Source organism: Aphelocoma coerulescens, chromosome 7, assembly GCF_041296385.1.
Source record: "Aphelocoma coerulescens isolate FSJ_1873_10779 chromosome 7, UR_Acoe_1.0, whole genome shotgun sequence".
In the NCBI taxonomy this organism is placed as follows: Eukaryota; Metazoa; Chordata; class Aves; order Passeriformes; family Corvidae; genus Aphelocoma; species Aphelocoma coerulescens.
The window spans coordinates 13806801-13831176 of record NC_091021.1 but is presented as its reverse complement, the minus strand read 5'-3'; the positions used below and the strand labels follow the sequence as shown (position 1 = coordinate 13831176).

Genomic DNA, 24376 nt, shown 5'->3' with positions numbered 1-24376 from the left:
TCTGTAACTTTGTTCTCATAACACATTATGAATGCAATCAAGCTCTCATTCCTTAATTTTTATTGCTTCCTTACTTAAGTCACTTGTTTTTACTTCTGAGCTCTTCAGCTTTGTTAACAAAACCTACTTCAGAAATTCCCCACTCTAGATCCCATGATTTTGATTTTGAAACATTTACATTTTTAGAAATTATAGCAATGTGATACTGACATGATGATATCTTTGAAAACTATCACATTGGGTAGTAATGCTGCTCAATATAAAAAGATTTTTATGGACCCCGCTATTCCCAGTGATTTTAGTGGCTTATAAGCAATACCTGCTAATATTTACTTCACTCCCTAATTATTTGTTATAACATATCTGTTAACACTTGAGGGTTTTTATTCAAACAACTTCACTAATGAAGCTTAGAAATACCACTTTGTCCTTTCTGAATAGCACATCATCAGTTTTTGCATTCAAATCATGTGATATTTTTCCCATTTACCAAAGTTTCAGTAAAACCTGCTAAATTATATTTATGCTCATAAATAAACAAATCCAATTGCTCTGATTCTATGAAAGACGATTGACATTAATTTGAAGACTAATATTGAAATGACGTAAAGAAAAGGTAAATGCTTTAAGAAGAGAGTTCTTCCTTGTTTTTTATTACTGTGTGCTTACCAAAGTAGTTCCATCTGTAGCTGTTGTAAAAGGGTTGGGGTATGTATTTTGCCATCAATAGATGTCTTCTCTAGACCATGCAGAAAATTGACTTCTGTTTACACTTTTTGTTTGCTTTCTTTTTTAAGAGTTAACCTGAATGAGTCTCTGGGATATCTTGCTGACATTGTTTGCTTACTTTTAATGATCATCGTTTACATGTTGAAATTTATGTTGTGAGTTCTTTATCTGACATTCTAGGTCCAGAAGGACTTGGCTTCACGGTGGTTACCAGAGACTCTTCAGTACATGGTCCTGGTCCAATCTTTGTGAAGAATATTTTACCAAAAGGTGCAGCAGTAAAAGATGGTCGTTTGCAGTCAGGAGACAGAATCCTGGAGGTTAGGATAAACATGCATTGTATTGCATTGCTGGAAATTGATTGCTAGTTTTGTCATAAATTTTTTTTTTCCTCATACATATTATTGATGTATAGAACTGCAATTCTTGCCCTTGGTTAAAAAAAAAGTCACTCTCACAGCTTCTATGCCACTTGTTTGTCAACAAGTGTTTTACACCACGAGGTGAAAAAGTGGTTCTTTTCACTTGGTTTTTAAAGCAGATAAATGTATCAGTTTAGGACCGAAACATGTCTTGCCTCTTCAGCCACTTCCAAAAAACTCCAGTTAATATCAAGCTGGTTAAGTGCTCATTTTGTGGTAATTTTGCTCAAATCTGTCTGTTGAAAATTTTCAGGTATCTTGTGACTTACAATCTTATTATCTAATGGGTTATTTCTACTTCCTAACCTCAAAAAGCTCTTAAGGTAAACAGTTTTAATACTAAGGTCTCGTTTCTTCACTTTTCATCTTCGAAGTGCTTTACAAACTAATTAAGCCTCACAAACCCCCTGCAACGTGGGTAAGTACTACAGAGCTGTTTTAACAGATGGTGAAAATGAGGAGGAAAAAGGTTAAGTAATTTGTGCAGGGCCAGAGGGGGAGACAGTATGGGAGCTGTTGCTAATTCTTTGCTCTCAGTCACTGATCGACACTGTGTTAGGTGAGGGGAACCTAATAAACCTGCTAAAGGCAGTCATACTCAGAGATGTGACATCCTCTGTTCTTTTGTGGCTGGTAGGTGAATGGACGGGACATCACCGGCAGGACCCAGGAAGAGCTTGTAGCTATGCTGAGGAGCACAAAGCAAGGGGAGACTGTCTGTCTGATTGTGGCTCGTCAGGAGGAGGCCTTTCTACCTCGAGAGCTGGTAAACTTGTTATTCTTTCCAGAAGAGTGATTTGGAAACAATTCATGTTTTAAAACTAGCCCAAGAAACAGAAATGAACTGTTGTCCGCTGAGAAAGCCAACAAAAGGTAGTCATATAAGGCTTGTGTCCAAGAAGTATTTATACTTACATTTGATTTTGAGGGATATTTGATTTTTATCTACTTTACTTGCAATTCCAATCTGATTTTTCATCCCCAGAAATGACAGCATAAGCATAACTCACAGGGGAATACTGTAAATTAATTTTGTAAGTGTGAGGTCAAGCATAACTAAAAATGGGTTATTTGCTTTCAGAAAAGCAACAAGCTTTAAGCCAGAAATTTAAAGTGCATGTAATGAGCCTGCAGCTTATCAGTAACAAACTAGTGAGGATGGCTGCCCCCAGGAGATGTCTCCTAAGCCAGGTGCCCAACTGCAGGAGTGGGGCGGAATGGAATTCCACTGCCCTCCTCTCAAATTTTGGAAGCAAGCTTTTCCTTGGCTGCTAGCCTTTGACTTAATAGGCTCTTGCTTGTCTTTTTTCCATCTCAAGTGCTTAATTTTCACTTTTTTAAATTAACACTGGCATGAAACTGTGCTCTTTTCTCTCACAAGAGAACTGCATCCGTGTAAAAGTGCTATCTGATACGTGTTTGTTTCCCCTTCAGAGAAGGTCATTTCTTTGGTTGCCTCTTCCTTATCTTGATTGATGGCTATACTTGACCTTTCATTAAGTCCTCAGGATAAGGGAAGGACAGCATTTCCTGCTTTTGTCTCATTTTATCTCCTTCAAAGAACACAAACCGCCTTCATCCTTTTCTTAAGATGCCGCCTTCTTGCTTTTCCTTTAGACTGTTGTCAGGATCTTCTACAGAAATCCTCCATTATGTTTCCTCACAAAACATTGCTGACAGTTTTCCTCTTGTTTCCTTGTTACCAGTTGGACCTTGCTGAGGTCAGGGTTGCCTGTGATAGGATAGGAAGCTGGAGGGGCATTCAGGTTCTCTCATGTGAGTCTTTTCTCTTGTATCGCTGGTGCCCACTTTTTCTTGTAGTAGAGCAGTTGTGAGGTGTCATAGCAAAACTATTTTTATATCCATTTTTCTCTTTTATTGTGTAATTTTTCAGGAGTATAATGGCAGTTTTCAGCCTTGTAATTGGGCACTTGTTGTCAGTGATTCCCAAGGCACCAAAATTGGTCATTGCATTGCTCTGCTAAGTAAGCCCTGAGCTGTAGAGTCAGTGTTTGTGTGGATCACAGGGAAATTTCTGAGTTTTAAAGTACTAAATTACCTATTCTATGAAGAATTTCTTTTCATTCACCAGCTCTTCTAAATAAGGGCTTATTTTTTGAAAAAGCTACCCATCAACAGTGCTTTCATGTGGGTTTTTTAAGTTATAAAGCACATTACTTAGAATATGTACTTTAAAAAAAGGTATGCATTCTTCTCTTCTCTCTCCTGTTCCCCCAACATTATTGTGTATTGTCATAGTGCAAAATCTGCTGGAAATCACTGTAGCAGTGTGTAGGGATAAAAAACTGGAAGAATCTAAAAGCTGTTTATAATTTTTACCTGCCACAGTTGTGTGATATTAAATTCTAGTCTCTACAGCAAGGATTAACTACCTTTCAAAAGGTGATTTACTTATGACTGGCATGATTGAAATCCATGAAGTAGCTGCATTTATCCTGCTAGCTTGACCTTCGCCTACTTTGCTTCCTCTGTGTAAGAATGGTGCACAAGTGATGGCCCTCACTGTAACAGGGATGATATGGGAATTCTAATGTTGCTCTGTGTTTCTTGTTATCTCAGTCAAGTACAACATAATACAAATGAGAATTACTGCAGTACATTACATGAATTTATGGAACCAGCCCATCTAAATTAAAAAGCCCTTCAGCAACATCTGGTAGCTCACAGCAAAAGTGTGAGTTACCATACCACTAAGCTACCAGATGTTGATGTTAACACAATGCTTGTTAGAATTCATGAGATGTCTGAGAATAGTCTCAACAAAGATTAAAAAAAAAATTAAAATTGGTTTAGCTTTTTTGTTTGGTTTCAGCTTTAGCCATGATATTACATTGGACTAATCCTCTGCTACCTCAAAAGTTACAGTACTGTTTTGATCAAAGAGGAGAAAAATGCCAGCACTTTAAATGTTTGTTTTTGGAAGGAAAAGCAGTGGATAATCCAATGTCTTTCAAGGACAGCTGTAACTGAGTGCCCTGGCTGTGTAACATGCATGCAGAATTTACCTGAATACTTGGGGATTTTGTTAATGCCTGGCAATAATACAGTAATTGCTTTATATCAGACTTGTTCTTGCTTTGAGCAGTTCTCCAGGGACTGTAATCTGAGACGTTTTCTTTAGATTCCCTTTTACCTGTTGAAAGGAAAAGGAGAAGGGCCACCTAGTAAATGTACCCACTCCCCACAGCTTCCTGTGGCAAAGACACATCTGGAAGCTGCATCCACTTGAAACCCATGCACAAAGCGACTTTTGAGCATGTTGCTCTACTAGAACTGGGTTTTTATGTGGATTTGCTGGAGAGTTTGGTAACTGCATGGGTACAAAGCAAATTATGTAATAAAGTCACACTGGGTGGCATTTGGTTGCATGGGTCTGTAATAATATAATTTGACTTTACCTTGTAATAAAGCTGTGGCTTGGAGAAGGCTTGGTCTCACGAATATTTTCTCTTCAGTAAGATAGGTGGGAGCAGAGTTTGGGTATTTTGTTACTGTGATCTATGCTTATGAATTGCTGGCCAAGTAGAAAAATATATTCAAAGTAGCAAACCTTTGCCACAGCAGCCGAGATGTGATACGGGTGAGGATGGATCAGTGTCGCAAACAGGCATTATTAAATTATAGGGAATTGGGGCTTTGGTTACACTGACTGATGCCACATCTGAGAGTTACACAGTTACAGTGTTTGTACATAACAAGGGAAAAGAATTGAGAACCCAACATTTGTAGGGTTGTTACTCCTTTAAAAAAAAAAAAAAAAAAAAAAAAGGAGGCTCTAATGAGATTTTTTTTATATATCGAAACAGATCGGTGAAGTAGAATTTGGACCGACCACAGGCTGTCCTCTTTATTATCCAGTTAGCCAAATGTTCACAGTAATTCATACCAGCTGTTGACAATGTAGCAGCTAAGTAAGAACCTGATTCCAAAACTCCAGGGGAAGATCTTGATTCACTTAATTACCACAGTCTATAGAGTGGCCAGTGATTAGTGTGTTCTTTAAGGTGCATTTGGGTTTTAAACTGTGTAATAGTCTTTTCTAAAGGATGGTAAATATTACAGAAAGAAACTGGCTTAACTGAATAGGTTTAGATTTTCCAGCTCCTCTCAAAGTGAGTGGAATGCACATCAAACTGTGGCTATCATTCTGTTGCATTTTGGAAATACAGTGTTTTGATCATGTGTGTCTGTTGCATCATGTTTTTTCTCTAGGGAAAATGTGTGATCTGAAAGTGCCATTTCTTTTCATAATGGTGCAAAATCACTTACTTCCCCTTCTCTTTCTTTATCCCTGCATTGGTAGAACAAGGAAAACTACTTGAACGAGAACAGCTCTGGTGCAACCCATTCTGTGCTATGATCCTTTGCAATTCTTTGTTCTGTATGATGCACACAAGCAGAGGAATGTGACTGTTCTGCAATTGCCAGAAATAGTATAGCACCAAAAATATTTGCATGCATTTTTCTGTAAATTAGTGCACATTCATTGTAATTTTTGCATGCACTGTATTTTTTGTTTTAAAGACCTCTTTAACTTACCAGTTGCAACTGTAGTTGCTGTTCCTGTGGTTTCTTGGCATATTAACTGATCCCTGAAGAATGGGGGGGTGAAAGGGAACAAACCATCATTTTTATAACAATAGCTAAATGAGCAACAACGTACTGAACGTGGTATTGGTTTTTAAGTCTCTTTTTACATGTGTATTATACAGAATAGAAGGAAGCAGGATGAGTGGCAAGTTCAATTAAGCGGTTTTTTCTATGTACCTTGTGATTAACTTTATGTTTCAGTCTTTCCCTAGATAATTTCTTCCACTGCCTTGAATTTATATGCCTGAAGGAAAACCAGTTGGTCTATTTGTTTTAATATTCAAAGCTTAATTTCTATTACTTCCTTTTAATTGTTGCTTGCCTTTTTATGTGCAGGAAATAATAGGTGAGATTACAGCCTAGACTTAACCATTTTTGCACCTGTTTGTAGTTGAAAAACCATGACTCTGTTGCTCAATTATCCAGAAATGGACAAATAATTTCAGTCAGAAAGTGATTCCAGCAAGTACCATTTCTCTGTTATGTTACCTCTGTTCTAAGGGAGATGAATTGGGTAGGGAAAAAAAGAAGCATATACTGAATTTTAATAGCATACACAAGAACAAGGAGTTCTTGAATTGTTCTGTGTAGTGAAGACAAGGGCACTGTAAATGCACATGGCACCTTTCATCTTTTATAAACTATGTAGATTTTTAAATATCCTGAGGATTTTAAAGGAAAGTTTATTTTTGCACCTATTCTCTTCATGTGGAATAGTTGAGAAGTGAATAGGTTGTGTCTACACATGTTTTTAAAGACAACGTATATTTTTAAAGACAAAACATTGTGTAGTGCAGCCCCTCAAAGGTGCAGCTTCATTATGTATTTCATTACATACATTTCATTTCATTGTAGTTCATTATGACTTAGAGTACTGGAAACTGTTCTTTGAGGTTTGTTGATTAGTTACTGTGCTCTTCACAAAAGTCATTGAGAGATCCCTGTTAAGAAGGAATGCAACAATCTTTCCTGTCACAGTGAAAAGTATCTCTTTATGCATGGCTTGGGTGGGACTCCCTAATCTACCAAAGGGGAATAAATTGTTTGCTAATCCATGTCTTTAAAAGGTGGTTGTTTTTTGAGGTCTCCTATGCAGTGAAGTGCCTGTAAAGCTACGAGCACAGCAAGTGTGATTCTTCCATGTGATAGCAATTGTCAGCCTTTTTGATGCCGCAGAGACCTTACTGCATCTGGTCTACTATTGCTTTCTCTGTCACGCCTATCAAAGTGTTATGATCCAGCAATTATTTCCCTTTCAGATCCTACTGTTCCTATATTCCAGCAAATATGAGGAACATTAAAAGGATGGTCTGAAAGGCCCAGTCATAACACTCATTGCCTGCAAGAACTTCTGGTGGTGCTCTGCCTGCTGGTAAAGAAAAAGTTAGAGAGGATACAAGTAAGGAGAGAAAAACATAATGTTACTTCTGCTATGAGATAATGTATTTATAAGGTATATTATAAGATAACTGCCCAAAACTCCTAGGTTTAGGAACCCTATCACAGAACTCTGGGAAATGAAAGCTGCTTACTTGATAATTTAAGTCGTAGCTCAGAGGTTGCCCAAAATTGTCTGGAAGCCCGCTTTTATTTATGAAATCATAAGTGTGTATACATCAGAACAGAGGCATATAGAATCTGATCTTAACAGAAATTGACTCTTCATATATTTTAGATGCACTTACCCAGATCTACAGTATTTCCATTTAATAAAACCAAACCATTTGGGCAGTTTTTAAATCCTGCTAACAAATGTAGTGCCTTGCCATTTACAAGGGTCACTACTTTTATTCCATATACCATATGAATGTTTCTAAAGTCTTTCTGTCTTAGAATACATTAAAAACTTAGAAAAAAAAGTTTTCCTAGGCTGACTTAATGTAAAACATATGGATGTGGTGTTTGAAGTAGACATAAAAGAATTATACCCTGCTTATTGCGTTATTTACCATCCCTTTAAAACAGTGACCAGTAAAATGAGTGAAGAGTTGGATTTGTACATCACAGTGTTGTGACCTGTTTGCCCAGAATGTATTCTGATATGATACAGTAGCAGCAACCCTAAATTCACCCTGAAAATAGCATGCAGCCTTCCATCTTCATGTGTGATAAGATTTTAGGCTCTAAGTGCCAAGGTGTATTAACTGCATAAGGCTCCAGCTCCACTGAGTGCATAAGCACACAGCTCACTCCATGCATGGGCTGAAAATGGGTGTTTTCACAGTGAGGCTGACCTTGTCTGAGGGCTGAACTAGTTAATTTTTCTCCCTCTGTTTCCTATGGTTATGTAGCTTAAAAGGTTAAGTGAGACTGCATTTTTTAAAGTTGAACAGCAGTGCACACCAAATTACAAATAAAAAACTTTTGCAAGGGCAAACCATTTCCTTGGTGGGTTTTCAAATAGGCATGTCAAGCAAACTGGAGAATCTCCATTTCTGAAATGCACTGTATCTGTCTTGGATGAAGAGATGAATCTAGTTTTGTCAGTTTTCGAAGCTATAATTCCAGAGAGTCTACATAATTCAAACCAGACACATTCTATCTAACATGACACAAATTTGTAGCGTACCATGTTAATGTTAAAATTATCCAAGAACAGTGTAATATATCTCCATGGATTTGCTACTGGCTTTCTTACTTAGCAGGGTGTGCCATTAGTGACCATTTAGTTTTTATTGCAGTATGGAGTACAGATAATTTTAAAGAAGCCAATATGAAATATCTGTCAGAAATGCTAAAGATGAATGCATGCAGCGATGACTTCAGTTATTTACTCGATTGTGGCAAGATTACAACAGTGTATTACCTTTGAGTATTACTTTTAAGGGTGTTACAATATGTCTATTGCAAAATACAGTGCAGTTTTTATAGTGACTGAATGACTGAACTGTCAGCAAAGTATTTCTTAATTGTGGCTAAGTGCTTGGAAAGAACATGGAGCATGATGCAAATGGGGGGGGGGTGTCTTCTTTTCAAGCTTTTCTGACAATAATAGTTATGTGGTGCCACAATTTAAATATTTTTATCAGAAAGTAATTGCAAAAGCATGCAAATGTCTTATTTCCTTCATAAACCTTTGAAAATAACCCTCCTGGGTCTTTTTCCTTTTGCTGTCGGCTCTGAATGGCACCCCTGGGAGTTGACATCTCTTATCAGAAAAGAGCAGCCAGGCAAGGGGCAGTCAGCATATTGAGAGGCCATAATAGTGTGTTGGTCAAGGGCACCAGACAGGTACTGAAAGGTCTCTTGTTGTGTTAAACAAATGCTATTTCCTTCCTGACTAAGTGAGAGCTAATTTTTTTTGTAAGCTTCTCTTATGGCAAAAAATACAATAAGGATATATAAGGCAACCTTTCCAGTGAGAGATTAGCATTAGATTATCATAAATCCACAGATTAAAAGTGCTGTGGTCAATGAGAACAGGCATTGTAAGATTAAATAAAAGGGCTAATTGAAAGTGGTGTCCCATGGTAGACAGGGGATTGACACAATATTGTGTAGATATAACCATGGACTAAGTAGAAGTGGAAGAATAATATGAACAGTACTTCTTTCAAATGTTATAGTTCGGATTGTACTGCTCTGGTGACTGAGCAGCTGTGTATTGTGGGAGTAGGAGAAGGCTAAAAGTATATTCTTTGTGATCTTTAAAATACTGAGAATTTTTTGGTGAGACCACTAAAATTTTAGATTATTTTTAATAATCCTTTATTATAATCTTTTAATTAAGAAACGGGAGAGCTGAGGTATGGATGTGCTTCTAAAAATTGAAATCATTGGCAGAATATTAATTAAAAGTATTATTTAATAAATTATAAATATTATAATAAATTTAATAAATAATAAATATTATTTAATATTTAAAATTAATTGTCCTGAGATCCTTAGATACAGGTTTTCAGTCTGCATTGCTGAATGTTATTTAGTACTGTGTTATTAGGGCTTTCTGCTTTCATATCTAGGAAACTCTGTGTTCTCTCACCTTCATATAAACTCTACTGAACTTTTCTATCTGGTTTCTGGTGATTCAATAAATGTCAGAATTTATTTTACTGAAGTTGCATGCAGGTATATTGGTAGATTAAAACATTCCTGTCCTGATTTCCCTTGTGAGGGATAGTACCTGTTTGGTTGTTTGCTCTGTTCTGTTTAGCCACTGAGTCTGGACAGCAAGCAAAAATATTTCCTCTTAGACAACTTCTGTCTGTTGCCTTCTGGTCCAGGAGAGAGAGAGGAGATCTTTGTCTTCCCCAAGCAATTGAGAGAGGTTGGGAACTGCCTAGAATGCTGGATGGTGCAACCAGGAGGGAGCTTTGAGCAGAAAATGAGGCTGTCAGACTCCTATAAATAGTAGAGAACTAACATCACTAGGCTGCAGGGATGTGCTTATCAGGAGGGGACTGTTCAGAGCTTGTTGCAGCTGTAGAAGCTATTGAAAGCTGTCAGGCTAAGATTTAGCAAAGCTGAAGGAAGGAGCTGCCCAGCAAGGACTAAGTGAACAGTGGAGACCATTCTTGAAGTGTTGGGTTGGTTTTTTTTGGTTTTGTGTTGGAGTGTGTTGGTTGTGGGGTGTTCGTTTTCTTTTTAACTTCAACCTGTGTCTCTGTTGAGTATATTTTATTAATACTTAAGAGTGTTCCTGTCTCAATGTACCCATCTTAAAGGAAAGAACTGAGCAAGAAATTGGGCAAAGGGAGCAAGAGACGTGCATGGATGAATAGGGAACTCCTGTCATTACTCGAGTGTAAGCAGGAAATACACAGGAGATTGAAGCAGGTCAGGTCACTTGGAATGAATATAGAGAGGTTGTCAGAGTAAGTAAAAAGGAGATAAGGAAGGCCATGGCCTATCTGGAATTAAATCTGGCCAAGGATGTCAAGGACAACAAGAAGGGCTTCTTCAAATACATCCATAACAAAAGGAAAGCCAAGGATAATGTGGGGCCATTACTAAACGTGACGGGGAGCCTGGTAACAGAGGATGCAGAGAAGGCAGAGTTACTAAACACTTTTTTTGCATTGGTCTTCACTGAGAAGGCCAGCCCTCAGGAATCTCTGACCTGGGATACAAGGGTAAAGGAGTGTTGGAAAGAGGAATTTCCCTTGGTCAAGGAGGATTGGGTTAGAGAACACCTAGGCAAATCTGGCATCCACAAGTCCATAGGCCCTGATGGGATGCCTCCATGAGTGCTGAGAGCTGTCGAGGCCATTCACAATCATCTTTAAAGGTCATGGCTGTCAGGAGTGGTGACTGAGGACTGGAAGAAAACAAATATCACCTCAGTCTTCAGAAAGGGCGAGAAGGAGGACTCAGGGAACTCTGTCCACATGGATGACAAGAAGGTAATCAGGAGTAGCCAGCATGGATTCACTAATGGTATATCATGCTTGACTAACCTGATTGCCTTTTACAATGAAACAAATACCTGGACGAATGAGACATCATCTACCTTGACTTCAGCAAGGCTTTCAACACTGTCTCTCACAACACCCTCATAGGCCAACTCAGGAAGTGTTGACTGGATGAGTGGGCAGTGAGGTGTATCGAGAACTGACTGGCACAGGGTCTCGTTGGAGGCCTTGGTGTCCCCCAGGGTTCAATAATGGGCCCATTATTCATCAATGACTTGGATGAAGGGGCAGATGCCTCCTCAGCAGGTTCGCTGGGAGGAGTGGCTGATCCCCCTGAGTGCTGTGCAGCCCTTCAGAAGGACCCTGACAGGTTGGAGAGATGGGCAGGGAGGAGCCTTTTGAAATTCAACAAAGGCAAATGCAGGGTCCCACACCTGGGGAAGAACAACCCCATGCACCAGCACAGGCTGGGGATTGCCTGCTGGAGCAGCTCTGCAGAGAAAGACCAGGGGCTCCTGGTGGATAACAACTGCCCATGAGCCAGCAGTGCCCCTGTGGCCAGGGAAGCCAATGGGATCCTGGGGTGCAGCAGGAAGAGCATTGCCAGCAGGTCGAGGGAGGTGATCCTGCCCCTCTGCTCAGCCCTGGTGAGGCACCTCTGGAGTGCTGCATCCTGGTCTGGGCTCCTCAGCACAAGAGAGACACAGAGGTCCTGAAGCAACTCCAGAGGATGACAATGAAGATGATTAAGGAACTGGAGCATCTCTATTATGAAGAAAGGCTTAGGGAGCTCAAGGTTGTGGCATCTCCCTCATTGGAGGTATTCAAGAACCACCTGGACACAATCCTGCGCCATGTGTTCCAGGGTGACCCTGCTTGAGCCAGGGGTATTGGGCCCAATGACCCACTGTTCTCCCTTCCAACCTTACCAACTCTGGGACTGTGTGGAAAGTATAGACCAGGCCATCTCAAAGCTCTAACCATCCTGAGGGATCACCACCTGGCTATCTGGACGTCAATTAATGTGAAGATTTCTTGGTTTTCCTACTACAATTGAGTTACTTTCCTATGTCTGCAGTAGGGAATAGCTTCAGTGATATATTATCATTTAATTTCTGAACTGCTGGGGCATGATACATTTGGTATGGAAAATACATGATGTGGTTGTTGATTGGGTAATTAATAACATACAGCTGTAAGTTTTATCCAGGCTAGAAACATATTTGTGTTGCAGCTCATTTCATTCGTTCTGTGTTTGAGTGAGTTCAGATTCTAGGATGATCTTGAGGTAAGAAGTGTTTCTAATAGAATTCAAGGTTTAGTGCATTTGAGAGGGTTCCCTTTACCAGACCATAATTCTGCTGATGGTGGTTGCTATATTGTAAAGTATTGATGTCTTGGGATAATGTTTTAGCAAAGTCAGGGAAATAGAAGCAGTAGGAATCCAGCTCTGTGAGTCACTATCAGCATTTAATATTCATACCTGCATATTCTAGGAACAGGGGCCATCATTCATTAAATTAGTTGCCCAAATGAAGCAGGTAATTGATGAGCTGTTAACTTAAGGATGGCTGGAGCTCTTTTTGTCATCAGTGAAAAGGCATTGCTTGGGAAGAGCATTATGATCAGGATAATAATCTGAAAACATTCAGCGAGTATAGGATGAAATCAAGCTTCTAGGTTTTGTTCCTCGCTTTTTTCCTCTGGTTTTCCTCCTTTCTGCTGCTTCTCACATCCTCTCACAAATAAGTTTTCAATCTTGTATTTGCACCAAATAGTCTTGATGCTGCAGACTGACTACCAGGCATTTGCGATCAGATGCTGTGCAATGAGTAGCAGAGGAAAATTTTGAGGGAGTAAAGACAGAGTTTAGTTGCCTTACAGTGAATTTATCACTGACTTTTAGATATACATCTCCTTTCCTCTTATCTTGGAAGTATCATTCAGTCTCCATCACGGGTAACAAGTTTTTGATAGTACTATTAGATAAAGTTCGACGTTATTTTTAAATCAGTTTTTGCTGGATCTTTGGATAAAGCTGAATACAAATAATTAAAAGAAAAGATGTTTAGGATGATTGGACTATGTGGAACAAGAAACTTGTGAAGGACTTTTAAAAATATTAGAGAGTTCTCCAGTAATAGGTAAAAGCAGCTTAAATTAAATTTACTGAGGTTTTTATATGATTAAGTGATCTGTTTCATAGAGAACTGAAGCAAGGAAAATGTTAGACAAATGTTACAGATTCGAAATTAGGCACTAAGGAAAACATAGGAAATGAAATAGTGACAGAAGTTTGCTGTATTGTCTGGTGTCCTGCTGAACACATCCGGCATGCATAGAGTGATGTGGTAGGTTACTTAACAAGGGCTAATGCACAGCATAATTATGTTAAAGGAAGCTGGGAAATATAGAATATTGAGCAACTCTGTTGGGTGACCAAGTTCAGCTTTATATGAAGTCCAAGTTCGTACTGAGGTAGCCCTATAAAGCAGTTTTGACTGCTCTGGGTAAGATTGCCATGAGCACTGCGAGCTTTTATGTCCTCTGGTAACAGCCCCCTCACTGCTTTTCTCACAGTATGGGCAAAGACAAAACCACAGTATTGACATAGAGAAGGGGCAAGTCTGGTCCAGATGTCACGGATTAAAGTGTATGGATAGTAGAAGCACACAGGAACTGCTTGCCTAGGGGACCAGGGAAGTAATACCAAGTCCTGTCCTAAAGACAGGAATCATCACAGGATGATGGAAAATTCCAGACAGGAATCTGGGACCTTTAGAAGAATTACTTCTGTCCAAATCTTGACAGGATGCGCCAGTTGAGTAGAGTTCTGATCTAAGAGTTCTGAATTGACTGATGAGAATATGTGCAAGTTGGAAACAAAGATTGGGCAGAAAATCTTTTCTCTAAAACCTTGAGAAAGTTAAATGTAAAATGATTATGTTAGAAGGCCAGTAGTGCTGTGTTTTTTTTCCTTACACTGGTTCTTCTGAAGTTAGAGGAGGAGTATTAAACAAGTTATCATTCTGTATTGTTCATAGTTGTTACAAATTTATAGATTTTGGGGAGTTATGCTCAGGATGTCCATATCCAAAGCTGAGAAATAAAAGTGACAGACATGTAACTGAGAATTCTGTACTTCTGGTGAACAAAAACAGAAGCACAAATGTGTAACTTAGGTACTGGAGATGAATGCTGGTATCAAGATAATTGTCAATGTTGGTGCTGTGACATTTTTATATTTGGCAATTAGGCAAATTGTATTGAATTTAATATCATGTAGTTACATTCCAGGAAAAATTTAAACATGGTGCATATTGGGATTGAGATTGATAGTCAGTTTTCTGGCTGATGTGATTCTTCTCTTGCCAGTGGTTGGTTCTCATCAGTGAAAGGGCATCTGAAATAAATGCAAGTATACTTAGGTGCTACTGTTTCTTCAGGATAATAATTTCTGCCCTTAGTTCTGAGGTCATACTTCTGTTGATTAGACAGCATGATACCTGAATGCACAGGTGTGCTCTGACTGCTGAGGAAACATCTGTACTGCTGGCACCTTTGCTGACAGTTGCATTGATACTGCATGTCCTGCAGCTTAGGTCCTGGAAGTGATACCTCATTAGGGAAGAGGAGGATTGGCCCAGCTACTGCACTCCTTGCATGTTGCCTCTACTCAATAACTTAACGTGAGAATTTGACACTCTTGGAAGCAGCAGTCAGTCATCTTTCAACTTGTAATTGTCTGTGTGCTTCCTTTTCATAGTTTTTTTCCTACTAATTTTTTAATAGTACCGTTTCAAAGAGTAGAAAATGTCCAAATGACAAGAAACAAAAGCTAATTAATTGTCTTACAGTTACATGGAGAAGGAAAAATGGAATAAAATCGAATGTGTTGCATAAGTTCTTTTGCACTAACACCTTCCATGAACACCTTATTCCATAATAGGTCTCCTTGTCCTTGTTTTATTTTTGAGGCGTCCCAAGATAAATATTTCAAGCAAAAATTTGATTTGGTTTAATTTTACGATTCGAACCTGCTTTAAAAAAGACAAACAACCTCACCCCCTTCCCCTCTGCCCAGCAACAGACAGCCCTACAAAACTGCAGATACAGTGTATAGTAAAAGGAAGTTCTTTCTGATCTTCCGTAGCTGTGGATGCTTGACTTGACAGTCTTGTAAACAGCACTCTAATCTAGAGAAAATCTTGGGATTAACCCATACCAGAAAGAAAAACAGAACAATCAAACCTCTATGGAGTAAAAGTTTGTTCAAAGGGAGTTAACGCAGAGTAAGTTACTGTGCTTTCAATTCTCACCTTCGCTTTTGTTACACCAGCTTTCCTCTGTAGACAGGTTTAAGGAAAGGATAAATTTTTAAGGATGAAACTCAATTTTCAAAGGGGAATGGGATTTAACAGTACAACTACCATTATAGTTTGTGAGCTGCATGTAAAGATGTTGAGAGTTTTATGGCTTACATTTTTAATGCAGCAGTGTATAAATGTCTTTTCTACATTCTGCTGCAACATCAGTTTTATATCATGTGGAACTAAGCTATTTTACCTTCTATTTAAGCATATTCCTAGGTATCATTAAAAATAACATTTTTAAGCCAGATCTTGTGACAAAATGTCAGCTAAATGCACTGTTGATTATAAGGCTGTTTCTTCAAGCTACTTTCTGGAAAAGAGGACTATTTCTTGTCGTACAAATCTGTGGATACAACTCATGCCAACTCTTCACCCCTATTTTCATCCTTGTTTTCTCCAACAGAAAGGAGAGCCAAACTGCAGTATTTTTTCTCCAGAAACCACAGAGCAGCTGACCTTTGAGATTCCTCTGAATGATTCTGGCTCTGCTGGACTTGGTGTGAGCTTGAAAGGCAACAAATCTCGAGAGACAGGAGCTGATCTTGGGATTTTCATCAAATCAATTATTCATGGAGGTGCTGCTTTTAAGGTATGGAAGAAGCACATCAGGAGATGAATGTGTTAGAATTCTGTCATTTCTGTGTTGAGTGCTGAATCTCCCTTGAGAACATTCTAGGAACGAACACCTTTGTCGCTCATTCCTTTGGGTGAACTACAAATCTAACATTTTGTCCCATGGTTTCTGGGGTTGTGTGTAGTAAGATTTGCCAAAATGAAAGTGAATTGTTGCAAACTGTAGGGAACATTTGGATGCTGCAGGAAACGGGGAAGGGGAGGAAGGATAAGGATGGGTGTAGGTATGAGTAGAGGCTGCCTTCCAGCTTCTCCACAGCCTACAGAAAAAGTTTGATTGGCTCAGTGACAGAGAAGTTGATTTCTACACTGTGCCTGTGGATTGAATTGGTAATATTAAATTGGTAAATGACAATATTATGAGTTGTTCTGTTCCTTCTAAGCACTGTACAAACACTGTTGTGTATTTTATGTTTAAGAAGTATTTGAATTATTTTCTGATCTTTAGGAAATCTGTTGACTGCATTTTTTTCCCCTAAATAAAACTTGGAAAGGGTAACTTCTCTGAATTGGGAACAAATTACTTAATCTTTCAGGGCTAGTACATTTAACACCTGTAGAATCATAATGTAATTTTTGTCTTTTATCTCAGCAATTCCTTGCAGTTCTTGTTTCTGTAAAAATACCTTTTAATTCAGCGTTATGTAAATTGCTCTACTGACATCAGCCTGCTGAGTAAGACAATTCACAGCATTAAAACTTTAATGATCATCTACTTACAGCAGCTAGTAAATAGCAATAATCAAGATTTTAGGTTTCATGAGAATGTTAAACAGTTCCCTGCTTGTTATTTACCTGTCCTAGTCTCACAGTTATTTCAAAGCTTGGATCTTCATCTTATTGGTGTACACTAGAACTGATTTAACACACATTTGGCCAAATTAGGGCTGGATAAACTCAATTTGTGTGCATGTCTGCTGCAGAGAATGCCACATTTTACTGTGGAAATGAGGCTGCCCTCTTTGTTTTCCCAGCTCCATGTCCACACCAATTGCAGCGACAGTGCATTGCCACGGATAAATACCTTGTTTTGAACAGCCAAGCTGTGGAGCCATATTCCTTATTAGTGGGCTGGCTGCCTGACTTGTCATGTCACAGACACATAAAACAACCTTTTCTAGCTCTGTATGTTTGCTACTCTCTACTCCCCAGAGCGACTCACTCCAGAGCAGTTAATTTTGGCTGGAGATGGCTGCAGACTACTAAAGCAGGACTTCTGTGCTCACCCCTAAGTAGACAGGCACAGTAGTCACCATGACTGGGAGATTATTTTGTCTTGTAACAGCCTGTGGTCCTGTGACCTGTTCTCTATTCTACCTCATTATAACCCTTCCACCAATTAGACCTGCGTTGTGGTAATAGATCTGAGTGTAGGCTCCAGAGCAAATGAGACAGTAGCTGAGGCTCTGGCTTCAACCAGAACTGTGCAGAGAATCTTTCCTGCATGTTGTGTGCAAGTGCTCACAGAAGGCAGGCATTTTGGCAATATTTTAAGACTCACGATCTACTGTTGTGTACTGCATGGAGAACAGCTGTCTTTCTTCTGTCTAATGACCTTTATATAGAACACAACCTAATCAGTGGGTATTAACAATTAATAAAATTTCTTGTATCAAGTTAAAGTCTGCATATATTTGTGCATAAATATTTAAAGATGTCCTATTGCCCTTATTTTAAATCTCTTCTTGGAGCAAGTTTTGAAATAAAAAGCCTTTCTTTCCAGCTGGTAGTTGTCCAGAGTGTTTTCCCATGCTATTCATTGTTACTCTCTGAAATGGATTATTATGGATTAAAACATGTGCATTTGCTTTTCAGTGTACAGTGTTTTCTTGGGAAACTGTCACAGGAGGAAATCTTAATGCTCACTGACATGAGAATTCTCTCACTATTTCTCACTTCTGCATTTAGAATTTAAAATATTTTCGATACTGGTGTATCATGCTAATGTAAGTGGGAACTTTATCCCCTTGTCTATACAGTCACTGCTTGTCCTCAGAAGAAGAAATGTAATACATAGAATTTCAACATATTTGTTTCAGTGATAAAGTAAATGCTCAATCCTTCTAATGCTGTATAAAGGTTTCAATACAGTAAATTTCTTCTACCATGTGTTTTTTTAGAATGAAGAGTAAACTATGAGATGCAGACGGTCTTGGTTACTGTTACTGGTTATTGGCTTGAACCAAGGTCTGAAGAGAGGCTAACATTTTAAAGTTTTTTGATACACTAACACATTAATCTAGCTCTAAATGTGTTGGTGGCATTGCAAAGTGCAGTAACAATTTTTTTAAAAAACCATAATGGAAAATTTAAGTATTTAATTCTATCTTTTATGGGTTTCTTATTGTCCTAGCTAAAGGTTTTAGAAAATGTTAATGCATGTAGCATCATACATGCTACAGTACGACTCAGTCCTATTTACTGCTCTGCCTACAAAATCAAACAAAATAAAAATGCCTTAAAAGATCCAAGTTTGTATTCTAACACTGTATCCCACAGGAATAAAACCAGTTGCTTTTGCTGATTGAACTATTATGTCCCTTCTTAACCTCCATAATTTTTGAAGTATCTATTTTTTAACATCCCTAAGATAAAGAGGTTACTAGAATACTTTGTATTTGTTATTATGCAGAGCCTTTCATGTGAAGAAAACTAACATTTGACTGAGTTTAAATGCATTGTCTTTCCCCATAACTTCGGGGATTTCAGCTTTGTTCACCTCGAGATTTCTTGGCTTTTCACTTAGGATGCATTCCTGAGGATCAGGTACTTGCAGTCCACTGCAGCTGAAATGAAACAGAGCCATTACAAGAAATAATGGAATATTTTTTTATCTGTGTGTTTGTTCAAAGCAAACATGGTGTAGCTTGAGCGTCCTTGGTCCTTCTGAGTGCTGTTACAATAAACATTGCTCATTGTGTGCAATGGATGGGGAAATTGGATAATTCCAATAAATGCCATCAGGGCATTTCTGACAGAAATGTCATTGATGTGATAAGGGAAATGGCTTATTGTGCCTTGATTAAAAACATAAGTTCTTGAAGATCATGGCATTATATCTTCCTGCTCTACTGTAAAAAGTGGGAGTATTGTGAATGGCTGTGAAAATATGTCAGCCATGTGGTGGTAGATTCTGCCCCTTGCTGTGAGTGTCCATGAAAAACCCAGCATTTTTTGAATAAGCGAGGGAAGAATAACATCGCCCTCTATTAGAATAGCTCACTCGCAGTTCCAGAGATGGCATTTGAAAACTGTTCTGCTGAAATGCCAAATGTTGTTTTCCTACTCAAAAGCCACAAAGAAACCTACCTCTCAGAGATGAAAGAAGAAACGTGTTAAAACAACATTTAGCTTGTTTTGAGCCAAGCAGATTTTCTTGCAGTTCGGGTTTCCAAACCAGGCCATAACACAAGGGATGTGAAAATCTGTGTTTGGAAACTGTTTAGACGTTGGGATTTTTTTTTCCTGGTCTCTAAAAAGGCAAAAGGTTTTTCTGTGAAGTAACTTCTGCCTGTTGTGTGAAAACAGCATTCACCTGTCTTCCAGCCTGTCTTGTACAGGTGACTTAGCAAGTATGGTTGATAAACATTTATAAATGATCAACATCTTTTTTCTTCATCACAGTTGAAGTGTCGAATTCAAGTTGAATTTTTCACTTAAATGTTGCACATAACAGAGTGAGAAGAAGGGAGAATGCATCAAAAGAAGCCCTTTAAGAACTAATGTTATTAAAATATAAATATAAAGTCTCCTAAAAAGTATTACAAGAAAAATTAAAAATCGGGCCAATACAGAGCCTTATGAGGCTCAGTGATTCATTTAAAAGTGATTCATTTAAAAGTGCTGTGTTCAGGACAGTTGCATCCTTAACAGATGTAGTCGTGACAAGATGCATGTGGCATTGTATTTGTATATACTTTAGAAAGAAACTTTAACAGATATTTATACATGGTGGGTTTTTTCCAGAAAGGACAAACAGTATTCCAAGAAACTTGGGACCATTGGGGGAGGACATGAGGATGTGTAAAATTTTCAAAGTTTTACAGAAACTCACAAAAAATAAAATGTTTTTTCCTCAAACTCCTGTTGATCTGAATAGCTCCATTCATTTCAGCAAATTTTTATAGAACACAGAGGAATTACAGCACGTGCAAATAATAAATGTTTCAGTTCAGCAATGTTAACTCTTGTCTCCCTAAACTTTAGCACTTGTGATGGCTTCATTTGTATGTAGAGAAAGGGTTAACTTACTGACTTTGGCTGTATGTAAAACTAAGTTGGCATAAAATGTTCAGCAGAGAGGGGGGAGAGGTTTCAGTATCTCTTCCAAATGGCATCTCTGTTTTCTATCCTCCATTCCCACACCCTACCTAGAAAAGTTTTATTTCTCTTCATTTTCCTTCACTGAGTGACTCATCTCCTAATTATTTCTTTCCATCTTCTGGTCCATCCCAGTTTATTTTGGATTTTGTTATATACTGTTTTTTTCTTCAGCTTTGTGGTTATCTGTACTCTCCTGTAGTAATGAAGATACCCAGTTCCAACAAAAATAACACTTAATAAAGCTGGGTGTGTCACAGCTACTGTAACTCCCTCAAAAATGACTTAGGCTTGGCAGCAATAGCAGAATAGTTAATTGAACATCTTAGTTACAGAAAAAAAACAGAAATCAGTATATGTGTTTTGTATTGCTCAGATGCATGAAATATGTAAACAGTTTGGATGAGTGCCTTGTGAAGAGTTTGTGCTGAGCCTGTGAATGAATCAGATTCATCTTAACCAAGCACTGCATTTCTGTGCAAGATCTTTCCCTCTTATTACTTCTTCACCATCTTACATGGGATGTCTTCAGTTTCTTACTCTTTCTCCTCCTTTTTTGAGGTCTGATGCCAGCCTGATAATTGTGAACTTGACAAGCTTTCAAAGAAATTTCTGTGTCTCAATTAAATAGACCTTTTTTTCTTGTTAAAGAGAGAAAAGTCCATGGCACGTTCTTTTATGAAAAGAAATAAATCACAGATCATAATGACAACAGCAACAGGACTCCTAAATCACAAAATAACACTGTCCACTGTAATTTTATTGCACTCACAAATGTCAGTTAACCTTGGCAAATGAAGCTGAATTACTTTTTTGAAGCATAGGTTACTTGATATGGCTCAACCCTAATTTTGTTATTGGCAGCAGTTTTGGATGTTGTAATATAGGGATAGCATTAATTAGTAAGGATGTTTAAGTCTTAGTGACCATTCTGTACTGAGGACACTGGCCCATGTGATGGCATGGGAATTGTGACAAGATACGCACCAGTAAGATTGTAAGACAAAATTTTTGGAGCTATTTCTTACCAGATCTTAATAGCAGATAATAATGCATGGAAAATAGGTTGTAGTACTGCTTTGTGGTTGCAGTGTGGATACTAATAGTTATGGTGTGGGCCCTTTAAACTAACAAAAAGCTGCTTTTCCTTTTTTTGGGGGGACGGGGTAGGTGTGGTTTTTTTCTGCTTTCTATTATTTTGGTTTTGCATGTTTGGTTTTGGGTTTTTTTTAATCATTAAATTTTTTAAACTGGTACAAATAAACTTCAAATGCAAGAAAAACAGCTGTCTGTGCATGAACTTCTATGTTTGTATTTGCACTATGGACTCTTTCCAAAATGTAGCAAATAGAGGAAAAAAATTGCCAATTACTGGACACAAAGTTATTTCTGGCACTGTCCACTCTCTTATTTATTGAGTTATAGGAGCAATGTCTGATTGTTTGCATCGTGCTTTCCCATATGTAACACCTCTGCTTAATAACTCTTGATTTTTTTAAAATCCTCTTTGTTTTTTGCTCTAGGACGGTCGTTTGCGAGTAAACGATCAGCTGGTGGCAGTGAATGGGGAGTCGCTCCTGGGCAAGTCAAACCACGAGGCCATGGAAACCCTCAGGCGCTCCATGTCCATGGAGGGGAACATTCGGGGGAGGATCCAGCTGGTTGTGCTCCGCAGGCTGGAGGTGCACACAGAGGTGAGGCAGTAAATGCATTTATTAGGTAAATGTCTTTCCAGTCCCAGTGGTTTTGCACATAAGAGTGATGACTGAAGTCTCGGTCACAGAGAGCTTCTCCTGGCAGAATTAATTCTCTCCTGGTAAGGGGACTCACACGGTGTTTCTGGTTGATATCTCCTGGTCTTGCTCTTATTGTTGAGACTAGGCTAAAATTGGCCTCTTCTTTGGATTCAACAAGTATTAGAGCAAAAGAAAATGTGATTCCAAGAAGAGTTAGTTCAGGATTAATATATTGGTGTAATCTTGATTATCTGCTACCTCCTCAAGGCAATTGCTGGGATACAGACAACTTAAATTATTCTGATTTCATTTGTTGTTATAATCCTTAGTGTCTTAGTGTGACTTGGATTTTACTTTACTCTTGCTTTTTCTGTTTCATTAGTACTTTTTTTTTTTTTAAAGTGTGTTTTTCTGGAGCTGTCTTGCCTTTTTTTTTTCTTTTTCCTTTTTTTTGACCTTCAAGGAATTAAATATTTTACTTTTCCTGGTCAGATGAAGATCCCTTCAGGATGGGTTTCTGAGTTGATCAACATAAAATCTATTTAAGTAAGGTAATAAAATAAGAAAAGAAAGACATTTTTAACTATTATACTTTCTAGACATCATATAAATTGATGTTTGCCAGTCACTTCTTATTTTGAAAAAGATTGGTTTTATGATCTCCCTTGCTCCCTCTTTGATTTATGTATGCACACACATATGCACACTCTTTTCTCATCTTTACGTAGATAACATACATGTATACTGGCTGCCTTTTCTACTCACCCCAGTTTTAGTTTTAACTCTTGAGTAAATATTTAAAAAAGTTTTAAGTATCTGTAGAGTACTTTAAAATAAAAGTACGTACAAGTGGATTTGGGGTGTAAAAGGTAGTAATAAATCTCATTATACAAATCCAAGATATTATTTCAAGCTTCTTATTTAATAAGCATTACTGGAACATTTTAAAATTACAAACAGTCATGTTTGTGGGTATATTTGCATAAAATACCAGAGGGAGGAAGTAATGCAGGTGTCTTCTAATTTAATCAACTCTTAAATATTTTTCTGATAATTTTCTGTTTATTACCATCATTTATTGATTGAGAAATAGATTTAGAAATATATTACTTCCCAGACATTATGCTGTAACTTTGTTGGGAGGACACTTTGGAAATGCCTCATGATGTCAATTGTTCCAGGAAAATATGAAAAGTATCCATTAGCAATTCTGGAATATGTTAGAGGAAAGCACATTTTTGCTTTCCTTTTATGTGTGACAGGATCCTGCTGTAAGGAAGAATTATGAAGTATATGGTATATTTACTGTGCACTTTTGGGATATAAGATAGCTCACCTTCAAAGAAAGTTCACTCCTGCAAGTTTTCTTTATTTAACTAAAGCCACTTCGTTTAAAAAAAGCTTCCAAGCAAACATCAGATTGACCTAGTAAAAGTATGAGGCTGTTTTTTATAGTTAAGTGTATAGTTTTGAATATTATCCAGATGTATGAAGGAGGTAAATAGTCTTGACTCATGCCCTATGAAGAATGCATAATGAGGTCTTGATTGAATCAAATTCATTTTAGACAGGAATTAATTTTTATAGGGTAGTCTTTGCGTTCAATTGTAATTCCATTTGAGTCTGGAGACTGTAGCAGAAATGGGTTGTTGCCCATTCTTTCCTTTCCCCAAACCAGCTACCCAAGCACTGCATCTCAGCGTGGCAGAAGGAGAATATGTTTAAAAATGCATTATTGTTTTTATTGGGCAGGACACTAATGGAGGTCATCCATGACAGCTATGTTTTATAAGCTGAATACTTGAATTGGGTTGGTTACTGATCAGTTGTTGGGATATTGATTGTGTCATTTATCAAAGAGCTGGAAAAGCAGATTTGTTGTTGCTGTTAGTTTAAGGTTCCTTATCCCACTGTGTCTCCAATGGATAGTTTGAAAAAGCAGTAAATGTGGATTTACAACCTAAGGAAGCTCATGTAAACTAAAGATTCCAGTTTCAAGAGGAAACACACTTGTCAGTGGCTGTGTGGTGTGTGTTTCTGTATGGAGGTTGAAAATAGCCTTTTCAATTGGCTGATGCTGCACTGAGGAGAAGAGAATGTTACATGTGCTGCCTGTCCACTAAGCCTGCATTTGTAGCCATATTGTCACTGTGAGCATGCCAGTTCTGATTTGTGTTCTGAGGTGCAATTTTTACATTTTA

General features: G+C 38.1%; 1 protein-coding gene across 4 annotated transcripts in view; it reads left to right on the top strand.

The window, feature by feature from the left end:
• PARD3B (par-3 family cell polarity regulator beta) overlaps positions 1-24376 on the top strand; it is a 416855-nt gene that overhangs the window by 202951 nt on the left and 189528 nt on the right. For all 4 annotated transcript variants that reach the window (XM_069022266.1, XM_069022270.1, XM_069022267.1 and 1 more), the window contains 4 exons: positions 910-1049; positions 1789-1917; positions 15890-16075; positions 21963-22133. In XM_069022266.1, coding sequence (XP_068878367.1) covers positions 910-1049; positions 1789-1917; positions 15890-16075; positions 21963-22133 — 626 coding nt within the window. The remainder of the gene's footprint in view (positions 1-909; positions 1050-1788; positions 1918-15889; positions 16076-21962; positions 22134-24376) is intronic.